The sequence below is a fragment of the Sander lucioperca genome, chromosome 20 (assembly GCF_008315115.2).
Source record: "Sander lucioperca isolate FBNREF2018 chromosome 20, SLUC_FBN_1.2, whole genome shotgun sequence".
Taxonomy (NCBI): Eukaryota; Metazoa; Chordata; class Actinopteri; order Perciformes; family Percidae; genus Sander; species Sander lucioperca.
In genome coordinates this window covers 2246648-2261559 of record NC_050192.1, presented here as the reverse complement: position 1 = coordinate 2261559, position 14912 = coordinate 2246648, and the positions used below count along the sequence as shown (strand labels likewise).

General features: G+C 42.4%; 1 protein-coding gene across 3 annotated transcripts in view; it reads right to left on the bottom strand.

Annotated features, from left to right (window-relative positions):
• Positions 1-14912, bottom strand: part of net1 (neuroepithelial cell transforming 1) — a 44165-nt gene that overhangs the window by 16603 nt on the left and 12650 nt on the right. The window contains exons 2-4 of one of the 3 annotated variants that reach the window (XM_035995952.1): positions 14021-14087; positions 12666-12729; positions 2935-2997 (exon numbers count right to left, since the gene is read on the bottom strand). In XM_035995952.1, the coding sequence (XP_035851845.1) occupies positions 2935-2997; positions 12666-12729; positions 14021-14034 (141 nt within the window). In that variant the 5' untranslated portion in view covers positions 14035-14087. Of the gene's footprint in view, positions 1-2934; positions 2998-12665; positions 12730-14020; positions 14104-14912 lie in introns of those variants that run through there. The other 2 variants (XM_031306534.2, XM_031306533.2) reach the window with 2 other exon arrangements.

Sequence of the window (14912 nt, the reverse complement as noted above, 5' to 3'; positions counted from 1 at the left end):
CCACTCTAATTCTTTTATCCCTTCTGCGATTCGACTTTTCAATGGATGAAATCTGTTTTTTGATTATTGTTTATCTACTCTCTAGGGTGTAGGCCTGTATGTAAGCTTGTGTGCTGTTATGTATGTATGTGTGTGTTGTCTGCAGCTGCTCTTAACTAATTGCCCATTGTGGGATTAATAAAGTTGTTGAATTGAAATCTTAATAAACGTTACACAAAACATAGTCTATATTCACGACGTTCCACTTCCAGGATTGCTCCGGTGCCACCGGAAATTCCGCCGGATGTCACTCTTTTCGGTCGGATTTCAGGTTACCTTCCACTTTCTTTGTGTTGGCGTTCTAACCTCCGGTGGATTTCTGAGGACTATGGTTAACTGCTCCTCAGATCTCTGCAGGGTAAATCCAGACAGCTAGCTAGACTATCTGTCCAATCTGAGTTTTCTGTTGCACGACTAAAACAACTTTTGAATGTACACATGTTCCACCAAAACAAGTTCCTTCCCGAGGCTATTTTGCAGCGGCACCGTGGCTCCTAACCCTAACCCTTCTAAGATTATTCCTTGCAACTCTGACTTTTTTACCTAACAACTCTATTTGGGGTCCGGGCCAAAGAGCAGCAGTACACCAGCAGCCATATGGTTAACAGGAGATTGTTGACTAGAACTGCCTCTGTACGTGGAACAGAGTGTGCGGGGGATTAGACTGTAATGCAAGCGGCTCAGTTCGAAAAGAAAAGAAAGTCAGAGCAAAACACTAAGCACTGCTCTGATATGAATCAAGGAGTGGCCCCCGGGAACTCTCCACAGCACTGTTCCTGCGTTGTTTAGTTTAAATCAGAACAACTGATCCAACTGGTTACAGAAGGCCCGGCCGTTTGTCTCTGCTGATCCCTCTAACGTAGGCGCAGGACAAAAACAGCCCTCAGCCTAAGCTTTGGAGTAAACTTTGAGACACTTATGTACAGTACATAACATGAACATGCATGGCTGGTAGAGGGTATTACGTTTATGACAGGATCATCCTACACTGAAAAATAAACAACTGACTGATTCATGTGCACATAACGTAAGTGCTCTGTTTACACCCACACACCAAATGAGGTGTATTTTTCCAACAAAGCCACTCCCGCCTTTCAGTTACGCCAGAGCAGGTTCTTCAATTTAGAGATTTAACAGGACATCTTAAAAGCCTCTACACCAAACAAACACCGGCTTTATCTATAGATGTCTTTCGCTGACAAGCCTAGTCATTTGGATGATATGCTCTGAATAAGCCAAGAAAAGCACTGACTTCAGATACAGAAAGATCAGATATGGCAGCGTGGGGTTTCGGTTAGCATCAGATGTGTCTTAACGACACGGCAGGAACATTTTGAAGCAAAGACCGTATCTCTTTCTCTTCCTCCGCTTTCAGTCAGAAAATGACGACACTGTGTATTACAGTTGATAATGGAATACAGAAAAACTGGCCCTGGATCTGCCACAAACGATCCAATCTCCTATCTGCTGAGATTGTGTCAGACTGTCGCACAAACAGCCTCTCGTAAACTCTTTGTGACAGTGTATTCATTTGTGAAAGTGACAAACCAGTTGGTTCGGTAAGCAGTCCGTTTGGTTTATGACACACAGAATGCTAAACCTGTTTGCTTACACGGTACTATGCTTACTGTGTAGGCAAACAGGCAGCATTCTATAGCCTGCAGAAGGAAAAACACTTGGGCCTGCTGTTGGAGCCCATTGCAGTCAATTTGGTGAACCCTGGCACAGATTTCTATATGTTGCAAACTGTTCTGGCTGTGCCGCAGTCTGGATTGGAATGCACAACACTCTGCTCTGAAACACAATAGCCCTGGCGTCTTTGTACCATTGTTTTGGTGTTCGACACTGCCCTCTATTCTCCACGGTCTCTCACAGTGTGGTTTAATAAATGCTGACTACCAAAAAAGTACACACAGATCTTAAGGACAAAGTGATCCGTTGGTCAAGATCATTTGTTGACTAATGAAATATCCCATCTATTGATTGACAATAACATAGGTTTCTGGGTTTGTTTGTACTTCAGTTACTCTTTATGGTTAATAATTAAAATTGTGAATGAGTAAATTCATCAACAGTAGAAATGGGTTTATTCACTCATAAACAGTTCACGATAATCAAACTCGGATAAGAAGTAACTATTACTCGTTAGAAATCCAAAACATACTTAAAATGGACAACTGGGCCTATTAAAAGGGGCCATAAATAAGCCCTGAATTGGCTTTAATTTCTGTTGGAAGGCCTGTATTGCATTCAGTTTTTAGCACCAATTTTGTTTATTCCTGACTTCTTATTGGTCATTTTGTGAATGGTTTATGAGTGAACCTATAAATGGACTGTGACTAGGGATGTCCTGATCAGCTTTTTTGGCCCCAGATCCCGATCCGATGTTTAAAATATTGAATATCTGCTGATACCGAGTCGCGATTCGATCACCGAACAGACTCAAGTCACTGATCTCCCCAGACTGTCCGACGGCTGATAATCAGGTTGGTGCGTCAGCGCCTTAAGGTGATTGGGTTGACTGCCAATCCCAGATCAGTTAAAAAATGGCCATATCTGCTCCGATTCGATACTTCCCGATCCGGACATCCCTGTGACTACATGGCTAAGAAAAGAAATCTCACAGTGGGCTTAACAGACATCCAGGGGGCTTTAAGGGCCCCCAACAAAACAAGAAAATATTTACTTCCTTAACATGTACATAGGCTTCACTTTCCACACTGGGACTTTCATCTCACCTACACACCTTTCTATAAAACCCCATTACAAAAGTTATCAAAACACTTTCAAAAATGGGTGTGCCTGAGACTAAATTTTAATAAAGGGTTTCTCTAGAATGCCATTTTTTTTTTTCCTTTCTGGTGATGTGCTTTGCCCACACACTGTAGGTTTTACCTTAAAGTCGAAGCTGCAGAGGCTGACTGCGTCACTGTCATCCTTCTCTCTGCGTTTCCGTTTCTGCGGAAAGACGAAACAGGCAGGATGTTATTCAACATGCATCACTGGAACGTGTTTATGTCTCATTAAACATTCTTATGATGCAGAGTATGAAGAAGAGTCCTGTCGACCGTGGACACTTACGCAAGTAGCAGCCGTCTCACCCAGCCTCACTATAGCAATACAGCAGGGTTTTCCCTGTCATTATAAAGGTTTAAGGCGTAGCACCCAAGCCGCTTTGGGCACCACCTATACCTAATGAATGTAAAATCATTGGGAGCATTAACACACTAAATTACTTTTGTCAAATCTAATGATTGTAGCTGGTCCCCAGTGGACTTCTTAAGCAAGTTTGTCTTTAAGCTTTTTGAGTGTTTTTTTTTTAAGTATTATTATTGTCTGCTTTAGCTTGTCCAATGTTTGAGACACAGATATGGTAATAAGTAGGGGTGGGGGGAAAAAAATCGATACAGCATAGTATCCCGATATTTTCCATGGCAATACTGTATCGATACTAGGGCTGAACGATTTTTGAAAATAATCTAATTGCGATTTTTTCCCCAAATATTGCGATTTCGATTCGATTATTTTTTTAAGCTCTTTGTCTTCTGTATTATTCAACAAAGAATAATATAATAATGTATAGTATGAACACACAATTACACACTAGACAGTTAAATAAGTAAAAATATAGTACACACACACACACGTAATTTTTTACAGTGCACAGAGAGGATCTGCCTCCAGCCCCTCCCCCTCGTGAAGTTGCGTGCTGCCGTGTGCACTTGTTCAGAGAGGCTATCGTTACGTTAGCTAGTTGCTGGTGTTCTTGCCGTGGGATTAACTGTACTAATAAAACTGTTGAAACTCCGCGGCCACACTGCTGTGAAAGCTCCCCGAACGTCATTTATCAGAGTCTGGTTGTTACCCCTCTCAGTGGCAGCTCCTCCACTCATATCTTTATAACGGAGCTAACCGCTAACCGGAGCTAACCGCTAACCGGAGCTAACCGCTAATCAGAGCTAATCGTTGCTAACCGAGCCTTGAGTTCTGTGTGTCTGTATCCATTAACTGCATGTATAGACTCAAGCCCGAATAAAACCCTTAATTTTATTAAAATGGCTGTAAAAGTTTTAAACTACAACTCAGAGTTGTTTGAATGACAGAAATCAGCTCAAGGTACAGTGTAGCGTTAGCGTGCTAGTTGATGCTTTCTCTATGGAGTGCAGACTGATTGCTCTCGTGAGTCATGTGATCAAATCGCAGCCTTTGCGATTAGGAAATCGCGTTTTAACATATCGCGATATTATCGAAAATGCAATTAATCGTTCAGCCCTAATCGATACAGGCGCCAAGTATCGATCCATTATTAATCCATAAACAGATGGAAAAGTTGACAAAGTTTCCTTTTGGGGACCATCATTTGAAATTGGAAAAACATTGGAAGTTGGAAAAAAGGTAATTAATTGCAATATATCGCAGAATATTGCAATATGTTTAAAATCGCAATAATATTGTATCGTGATGATATCATATTGTGACTAGTGAGGCCTCTGGTGATTCCCACCCCTAGTTATAATTATGGTCCATTTTCTTGAGGGATGACCCATATACCCCCTTGCCAAATATGTGCACCTAGGTTTTCCACAAATCCAGGGAAAACACTGTACAGATTGTGGAGCTCTCTCCCGAAACTTTAAACAGAAAATGATCTCAGATGGGGATTCTGAGCAAACACTTTTGAAATACTTAGTGTTTCAGGCAATAACATGAGCATATTTTTTCTTTGCTTTGTGCTGTAATACACATCCTGGGTGCCACAGTCTGGGTGCTAAAATGAGCGTAACAACTAGAGCAGATTTACAGCCCCCCCATTCCACGCCTGTACTTCAGGCCAATTATGCTCATTGCCCCCGTAGCTCTATTGTAAAGATACAAAAGACACTGCTGGAGGTCTCCTGGGAACAGGAAAGGGTTAATTAGGCTGCAGGACACTTTAACACCTGCATGTGGACTGTCAGTCAGTCAGTCAGCCAGCCAGCCAGCCAGCCAGCCAGCCAGCCAGCCAGGGAGAGTCCGTTAGGCAGGTGAGAACAGTTGTCTGGCCTGTTGAGGCTGAGGGTTGTTAAAGCCCTGAGGAGCACTGGTGGCCTCTGGGACCCCTGGGGGTCAGTTACTGCGCTCCATTAAGCACGGAGGCAGGACTGCTTCTGGCTGGACACACAGGACGCCTGATTGACCAGTGAGGTGAGGAGGGCCAAAAATGGACCCATAATGGTCAGGGGTGGCTGCTGATGAATGACTGAGCTGTGTGTTTGTTTGTCTTGGTGTAGGGCATTTCCTCTCTGGCGGGGGCAGCTCGTTGGTTTTCCCACATCGGTAAAATAAATGTGACAGCTTATCGGCTCAACAATTTCTACTCCAGGGTTTGTCCTGCATAGAGGAACTGTTGGCGCCCCCCTCCCCCCAAAAGAGGTTTGAGCCAGCCCCAAAGGAAAATCACCAGCACCGAAATGACAAGAATTGAGAATAAAAACAGCGATTCTGTGATTCTTGTGATTTACTGTACGCAGACCGATCATGCTTACTGCCGTAAGCATGATCGATCCCCCCCCCACAAGCCCAATCTGAGCCAGGAAAAACCCTGTACTCAACAGCTTTAAATATTCCCCCGCTGCGTGCATTACTGTTCACTGTTGGCAATGAATGGCATGGTTTGTTCAAAGTCGGTTGCATCTCAATAGGAGGCTGTGTCAACAGAGTTGCAAATTAACAAAAGATTGTGTAACTCACACCAAACTTTCATCCACTGTCACAGCTGAGAGGTTTCACTGATTGGGTTAAACTTGTACAGCTAGCTAATGAATGAACTGACAAGCTAACATGACAGTATATAAAGATACTGAATAAGCAAGATATTAACTGGCAGGGAGGGACTCATCAATTGACACCGTTTAGTGTTTCAGTTGTGATGCTTCAAACTGAAGTGAGAACACTATTGACAACTAGGATTACACCTTTTCAGTCGGCTAATGATACTGTAATCTCTCAGCCTATGTAATAATAATAATAAAAAAATGGAAAGGATTCCTTTGAATTCACTCCCCATTCTAATGGATGTAAATATTTTGTTTAAACGCATTTCTTTCCCCCCAACATAAAAGGGATGGGATTGGTCTGAACATCAATTTGATAAGGTCATTTTTAATACATTAGCCCTAAAGGTTAGTTGACATGGTCATAATTGTATGTCATTTTCATATCACAACACAAGGTTTCCCCAAGGAAAATCCATGCAGACTATTTGTAAACTGTCTATTCTTTTCCAAAATTGTGAAAAAATCCCTAAGATTGTTTTCATTCCCGACAGTGTTTAATCAATCACCTGCTGAACCTGAATAGATAGATGCTGACACATCTCATCAACATACTTACTAGATAGTGCTTTAAACAATTGTCAGATAAAAAAAAAATTTCACATTTAATACTTTAATCAATTGACAGCCCTAATAATAAGTAATTAGTTCTTCTGACGTTACCAACGGCATGGTGAGTTGTTAATGGATACTAATGACCAGCAAATGTCTTACATCATTGTAACCAGGCTACAAATACCAGACATTGTCATACAAATGTTAACCTAAAAAGGTATTTGATAAAACATGTGACTTAGTTAAAAACCAACACTAAGTATTGTTATAAATACGGTTAAAACCTTATTTCATTAAGGATTATAAAGGTCAGTGACTGACTAAACTGGGTATAGGTGGGCTACATTACAAAGAAGACAGTTTATCACATTGACCTAAAACCATATAAAAAAAACAAAAATGGCTCAGTAATTTGAAACAGGGCCCAATGCCAACCACTCTCTAATACACCATGAGATATTAATCCAGTCGAGGAAGTTCAGTGAGCGGACCTACTCGAGGTAAGCCTTTTGTTTTATACCAGCTCTTTGCAGAACAGACATTTTCAGACACTGCTGATTGGGCAGTATTTGTGTGCGTGTGCAGGAAGTTAGAAATGTGAGAAGAAAAACATTCAGACTAGGTTATTACAACATCGACTAAGACTAAGAAAAGCCTGAAAAGTGGCGGTGGGTTCAGGTCAGCTGAAGTCGGCAGCTCATCGCCCATGAAGTGTGCGTGCTAAGTGTGAAAGCTCCCTCCAAGTTAAATATTGCCTTTAGTTGGGTCTTACACATAAGATTAAAAAAAAAAACGACACTGGCGTAATCTCGGCAATCTCGTGCAATAACAGACACAGCAGGGAAAAAGAGAAGAAAATTAGCCATCCTGTTCCAGCCACCTTTGGAAATCCCTCTGTCAGCAGCTAGCAGATGGAATAACACACTCCAAGCTGCGACTTGTTCAAATGGTGGGCTGGGTTCAACGTAAATAGTCTGACTCAACAATCATGACCCCCCCCCCCTCCCCCTTATCTGCTCATTACACACACACACTGAGGCTTTAGAAACTGTTGCGACCTGGGCCCGGTTACTTTGTTACTCATCTGGGGACAGACTGACAGATTTGTGTGTTACATAAAAGCCCGATGATGTACACAGACAACTTATAAAACACAGCAGCCATTATGAACAGCCACAAATACTACAAACACGTTTCAACACAATGAGGGGTTTTGCTTTTCTGTCTTTAGATACACGTCTGTTGATAGAATCTGGCAGGCAGAAGAACAAGCCTCGAACAAAAATCGGTTTTATATTACTATGACATCATGGGCTGGATGTTCAAAGAGAAATCCATCCTTTGACGTGAGAAACTGCGCATTCTGACCCAGGCCTGGCTTGGATAGGAGCCAAACTAGCCAAGACATGGTAATCTCATACAGTTTGGTAAAAAAAGATACATATTTACGGTATAGACAGGAAGAGGTGGAGGGAGAGAGAGAGAGATATGGAGATAAAAAAAAAAGACACAAAACAAAGAAAGAGAGACTCATGTGAGTCTGTAAATCAAATTTCAACATTCAAAAGGCTTTGGCAGTGTTGTCTGTTTAACCGTTCTGCCAAAAGAAGTGTATTGGGGTCAACCGAGAGAGTGAAAGATGTATGTTTAGCGAAGGGGGTGGGGGCATAGCTGGCTGGGTGGAGAAGCCCCCCCTACGCCTCCCCACAGGCCATTGTTCTGCCCCATCTCAGTCACATGTAAATGACAGTAACCTGGTCTTCTCACAGAGTACACATACACCCAGACAAAAAAGGAAATGCAGCCACTTTTAGGGTTAGGCATCATTTTCGATTTTAACAATTCTGATTCCAATCTTGATTCTTCCTTTCGATTCCAGTTCTTGTCAATTCTCTATTCCAATTCTTCCAGGGGTGGAGTTGAAACGGGGTCACTTGCTTATTTCACAGAACATTTTATTTTGATTCAATGGGGTTTGCAGTTTTATCCACTGGTATAGTAATGTTTGAAATGATTCCAAGTTGGAACCGGTTCTCGATGCCCAATCCTAGCCACTTTATTCAATTTAAAGCTATAGTGCGCAACTATTTTATATTAATGAACAGCCATTATATTTAAGCAATTGCCAAATTAGTTGATAAAAAAGCTAATCAAGCCCAACTCCACAAAACTCTCTCTGTATTTCTCAGTATGGCTATGTTTACAAAATGCTGTAGTCCGGTGACTTTTGCGCACAGCAGCTGGAGTGATGCGTTTTACGTCACCGCTGAGAAAGGACAACAGCAGCGTTCAGCTTTGGAGACGAAGGGGACTGCTGCAACAGGTGAAGTCTTGGCTGAAAACCTGAAGAAGCGCCCACGAAATGTTTCAGTCAGGGATTGTACTGCTAAGAAAAGACCTACATGTTCAGCAGAAGGTCCAAAGAAGAGTCCATCATGCTTTTTTTAATCCTCCGTGTCCTCCTTGACTGGACGGTTAAACGCTACTAGCAACATGGGGTGGTGCGCGACCACTGAAGGTTTGCGTCATGTGGTAACACCGACAATGTTGTCATAACTTAAAATTCCTCGTGAGGGGCAACATAAGCTACACACTGTAGCTTTAATGAGCGTTGATGTAGCAATTCAAACGCAGAGGACCCCCACAAAGTAACATAAAGCTGCCCATAAAAAACAGTTGAACGTGGCTCAACTTTAGCTGTAACGTCATCCATAATTGGCAGCATTGACTGATCTGTGTGCAGATGTGCACGACTAATTAGCCAATTAATGAATTCCTTCCAGAGAGCTGCTTTAAACAAAAGCGGAAGTGGAGGACTGCAGGTTTCCAGTGGTCATACTTAATACATGATGCATTTGTGCAAGCGCAAAGTGCATGTTTGAAACAAGTGGATCGTGTCTCCATTGAAATGAGATCAAACTGATCGGATATGGTCATTACGACATACATGTATAACCACCTGTCAAAAGCCTGTAAACCATCACAAAGAGCTAGTAAAAACAGGCAAAATCTTTATTTAACTTAACAGGTGTTATCAACTATTCAGAGGCATGAATCCAAGACACTGAACAGCTGCAATGCAACATCAAAGTGCGATGTATCTGCAGAGGGATGATACAGCTGTACTGGGATCTCTAATTGAAATGGATGAACCACTGGGGTTGGTTATCAAGGGTTCATTTATTTAAATCCCGGTCTCTGTGGAATGCCGAGGAATCTTCACACAGCCGGTGGCTGAAGAAGTCGGTCTTGGTTTGAATATAAATTGCTGTTGATACTGGCAAGGCCTTCCCACAATAATTATAAATGCGTGCGTGAAAAGCCTGACGCGACTCTGCAGCTGGCGGCCACATTAAATCACATCGTCTGATTAAAGCTGGAATGCTGCTTATCAGACAGGCCACTCTTGAGGCTGACATCTCTGGCCGCCTGAACTTGTTGCATGAAGAGACAGAATCTGACTCCGGCTCTTGTTAATTACCCTTCACATTACACCAACCAGCAGTCTGGTTTGATCTGTTCCACCTTGGCATTGTGTTGGAAACCTGACTCACATTCTCACCATGACAAAAAGCCCCCCCGAGGCCGCGTACCTGATGTAGTCTGAGAGAATGCACCAAGCGCCTGGGGAATGCTCGCCTCGCCTGCTTCCAAGGTTCGCCTTGGGGCTAATGCACCCCCACCTATACCTGGACCTGCCCCAGACAGGGGTGGAAAAAAGTCCCCCCTTACCACTTCAAAGCCCAAAGACTTGGCTAAACTTTATTCAGAGCTTTGGCAAAACCTTCAATCTTGAAGTGGCAGGGTTGAGATAAGGGGGGCAAATGAGACAGACATTTCCAGGATTCTTTTATTGCTTGCATTTGGTAGATTTATAAATCACAGATAAAATAGGGGGAGTAAATTGAAAGGGTGAGCTAACAAGGTCCACGTGGCTTTGGTGGATGAGCTAAGTGTGCCATGTTTGCGAATCAAAGGCAGCAGGCTGGCATGTGATGAAGAGCCGTTGGCCTTCTTACTCTCCAACCCTGCTTTTATTTCTCCCCCTCGGCCTTCAAACGAGCGATGGATTGCATTTCAGGCATCTGTAAACCCTGGAATGCCTCCACACTCGTCATGCTGCTCGCCGTCTAATCTGCTCGCTCTTTTCTGTTTCTAATCAGCTCGTCTCATTGAAGGCTGACTGTAAACCACAAGCAGGCCAGTCTATTACAGACAGCAGCGGTTTGGAGTCTATTATGTTCCTCTGGTAAGGGGGGTAAGAAATCTGAGCAGGCTGGATTTCCTTTATCCAGCATTTGGTCTCTGGCTACATGAACAGGCCTTGTTCAGCCATGAGGGAGCCACATAACAACAGCCATCACAGTCCCTTAGTAAGGTATTAGATGAAGATATAAGCTCGGTGATGAGAGCTTCCAAGGGAATGCAGAGCCAAGTTTACAGATTTCATTCCACTGATGGCACTCTAAAACCAAGGTACAAGGATTAAGGTCGGTGATTGCTGTGAAGGTTGAGTATAGAGGCCAGGTCCAGGTCTTAAACAGCGCTTAGTGAAATAAAGCCAAGAGTTTGGAGTACTCTCCCGATGACAATAACTTTCAAACTAGTGCTGCACTTGCAACAATCCGGTTATAGATCACAAGCATGTGTTAAGAAGTCTATAAATCTCAAATAGTGCTACAGGTGCTCTTCGGTGCCAATAACCACAGTTAAATACAACCCTTCTGTCGGTGCAATGACTCTGTTGTTGACTCTATTTTTTCCTTAACCATACTCACATGTGGACTGTTGTTTATCAGGCTGGATAAAGTGACTGTAAAATGTCAGAGTTGTTTTTGTTTTGATGTATTTTTCTCCTTTTCTGTACCCCTCATTACACATTACCAACACATCAAGGCATGCACACAAACAGAGAACTACTGACCCTCACCTTTTATTATAAGATAGTCTGGTTTAACGGATGTTCATTGCTGGGATAAAGCCTGACATCCGGCGCAGGAAGTCCCTCCCCTCTTGCTATCTCGCTACTGTGGCTTAGCGCCGCGTGGGACGGTTGTGTTCAGTTTAATGAAATACAAACAATCCAGAGGGTTTTTTCCTTAACCCAGAATAGATAGGCGGTAGCCAGACCCTTCTCCAGCGCTGACACAGCGCTGTGGAGATAGACATGTGTTCATGTAGGACCCCCATCGCTTATAATAAGACGTTAAGAAAATATAGGGCTTTTACTGTACTGTGTACACTTTATCTTGTTATGCATGTATATTTTGTAAATTAGATTTTTTTTTTTTTTATAAATGCCAGCTCTGTTTGACAGAACAAAAACATAATGCCTAGGGGTTGGCATAATGCTTAATATGCTCAGTGTAAAGAAGTAAAATAAATAAGACATTTGTCCTCTAGCCTGGATGTTTTTTTTCCGGGGTTACAGTGGCTGCGGGCCAACAAGGACCTGCCTTTCATCGCTGTGACAATGAACAGTGCTACCGTTTCCGAGACTTTGTTGAAAACTCAGAGGCGAGATTTAAAGCCAAAACACGTTATGACGGGAAGCGGTGCTCAAGTGCAGTCCCAGTTTGCACAACAGGACAGAAGTCAGCCAAAAGCCAGCTTGGAGAAATGTGCAGACAGTAAATGTGTATAAAAAAATGCATACATCAAGCAAGTACTGTATATTGGATATAAAGTAAATAAAGCAGGTAGGTAGTTTTCTTGCTGCTCGGCACTTTGTGTCTTGGCTATAGACCACCTCCCAAATTTTCTTTCCTTTTTTCATGTAGTGCTGGCGCCACTCTGCTGTAGGTTATTTTGAATTATAATAAACTCGCCAAAACTGTATGCTTGTTAGAGCTGCAAAGTTTAGTTGTCAACTATTAAATGATATGGCAACTACTTTGATAATCGATAAATCCGTTTGAGTCATTCTTTATGGAAAAAAAAGAAATATTTATCTGATTCCAGCTTCTTAAATGTGAATATTTTCTTCAGTTTCCTTACTCCTCTGTGACAGTAAACTGAATATCTTTGAGTTGTGGACAAAACAAGACATTTTAGGATGTCATCTCGGGCTTTGGGAACCACTGATCAACATTTCTTCACCATTTTCTGACATTTTATAGACCAAACAACTAATCGAGTAATAATCAATCAACAGATTAATGGACTATGAAAATAATCGTTAGTTGCAGCTCTAATGCCTGTGTCTTGCAGGTGGCCTAATAAGATCTGCTAACTGGAATATATATGGCCTGTACTCACCAGACTGAAGTCCCATTGTGGCCCGGGGGTGAGGAAGCTGAAGGAGCTTCCTCTTCGCAGTGACCTGAATAACAACCAGAGGGGAGGGTCACCATTAGAACAGAACTACAATGCACCCACAGCTCCAAAAACCAACATCTACTACAGGGCCTGTTGAGCTTGACGCACCACTGAGTGTGCAACCTTGGCATCATCACAGAACGTAATCCCTCAAAGCCCACCACTGTGAACAAACGTGACTCAGGAGTAGAGCTGGGCGATATGGAGAAAATCAGATATCACGATATTATTGACCAAATACCTCGATGTCTATATTGCGACAATATTGCAGAGTGGACAATTGGTGCTTTAAAGAATAGATTCACAATTAGATGTTGGATAAATAATTATCAATAATGTGGATATAATGACTAAGTGGTTAGTCACTTTACTGTAATGCAGCCTTTAAAACATGTTTAACACCATTATGGTTGGGTATCGTTTGGATTTTTTCCGACACCAGTGCTAAAACAATACTTTTAAAAACAGTGCCGGTGCTTAAACCAATACTTTTAAAAAAGATTTTCTTTTTCCGGTGGGCGACAATTAATAACGGCTAGTTTATTGCTAAAGCCATATGGTCAATATTAAATGATTTATTAAAAATGTATTAACATGAACTTATTTCACCAGTGAATTGCTGGTAAACGACAAAACAACCACTAGATGGGAAAAGGGTATTTTACAATAACTTTGAATGCACCTTGAGGCTGGCGAGGCAGCTGCAGACTGTTAGAGGTCCCGCATGTTGGAATCCTCTACAGGGAAATACAGTCACACTTTACACCGTTTAGCTGTCAGCATCTTAACCCTGTTTGATCCAGCTGCTAGCTAACGCTAGGCTAACGTTACCTGCTGTCAAGCGTAATGTTAACCAGCGTCACATGAAGCAATGCTTTTTGTTGCCTCTAACGTCCGTTTCGAAGCATCAGAGGGCAGAGCAGGCATTTAAGTGGCACCGAAATTATGCTATTCGGTCCGGTAGATACCGGTCGTTAGGGTGTCGGGAACCCAACTCTACTTACGATATTTACATTATCCAAAATCTAAGACAGTATCTAGTCTCACATCACGATATCGATATCATTTCCATATATTGCCCAGCCCTACTCAGAAGCAACCATGAGAATATTTAAGAAGCATCAGATCAATCTAAACCCCCCAGTGGAGTCCACTCTGACCTAACGTTCCAGCCAAAGAATGAGTAAAGCTGGTGACTTAGTGAGCCCAAAGCATTCAGAAGGTGATAAGAGGGGGAGCTGTGACTCATAGAACCGTGGTTTCCTGAGAAAACATTCACTCCTTCCGTTACCTACCACAGCCTCAGCATGATGCAGCGCTGACCTCCCAACTCAGACCAGGAATGACAGACAGGGATCCTCCCTATCAGGGTGGGAAGGGGAACATGTCACCCGGTCCACTTCCTCAAAAAAAAAAGCCTCATGAACCACTGAGTTGTCCTTAGACACTAAGACCTCTGGGAGATTCGAAGGAGGGGTCCTTCCTCCCAAAGATTTTGGACACCGCCCAAATGTCTTTTTTTGTTTGTTTTTTTTTTCTGTCAGGGGACAGCTTTGCCTTTTTTGGGACTCCACAGTGGGATTGCCTGGACTGAACCCCCCCCTCCAAGCAGTCATGCAAAATGTAAATCCTTCTCATGTCAAACAACGTATCTTCAACCTGTGCGATTATTAAAAGTATTACAACAAAGTAAGCCCAGATAAGGCCACGCTGAGGACAATTACACAACACATCATGCTGAGTGCATGGGTGGTTGCACAGCGAGATGAAAAACATCAAAGCAGTGCTTAAGATCGGTCTTTTATCAACAATAGTTTGGATCTTTATTGAAGCACTATTTCATACTGATGAAAAACTTTCAATGAGATCGGTGTCTCATGACTGCCGTACAAGGCTAAGTAACTGTGCAGCGTTATGAAACCCAGTAATCCTTGACACAGACTGTAGAAAGAGGAGAATGTATCCTGTTATAAAGCATTTATCTTTATGTTTTTTGTTGATAAAAGAAACGCCTTGAATTTTGAAAAATGAACACCCCCTGGTAGGCAGAATGTCCATGCCACTGGAAGAGGTGCAAAGATTAATTGATTGATTGTCAACTATTAAATTAATCGGCAACTATTCTGATAATCGACTAATCGGTTTGAGTCTTTTTTATGATAAAAATGACAAATTCTCTGATTGCAT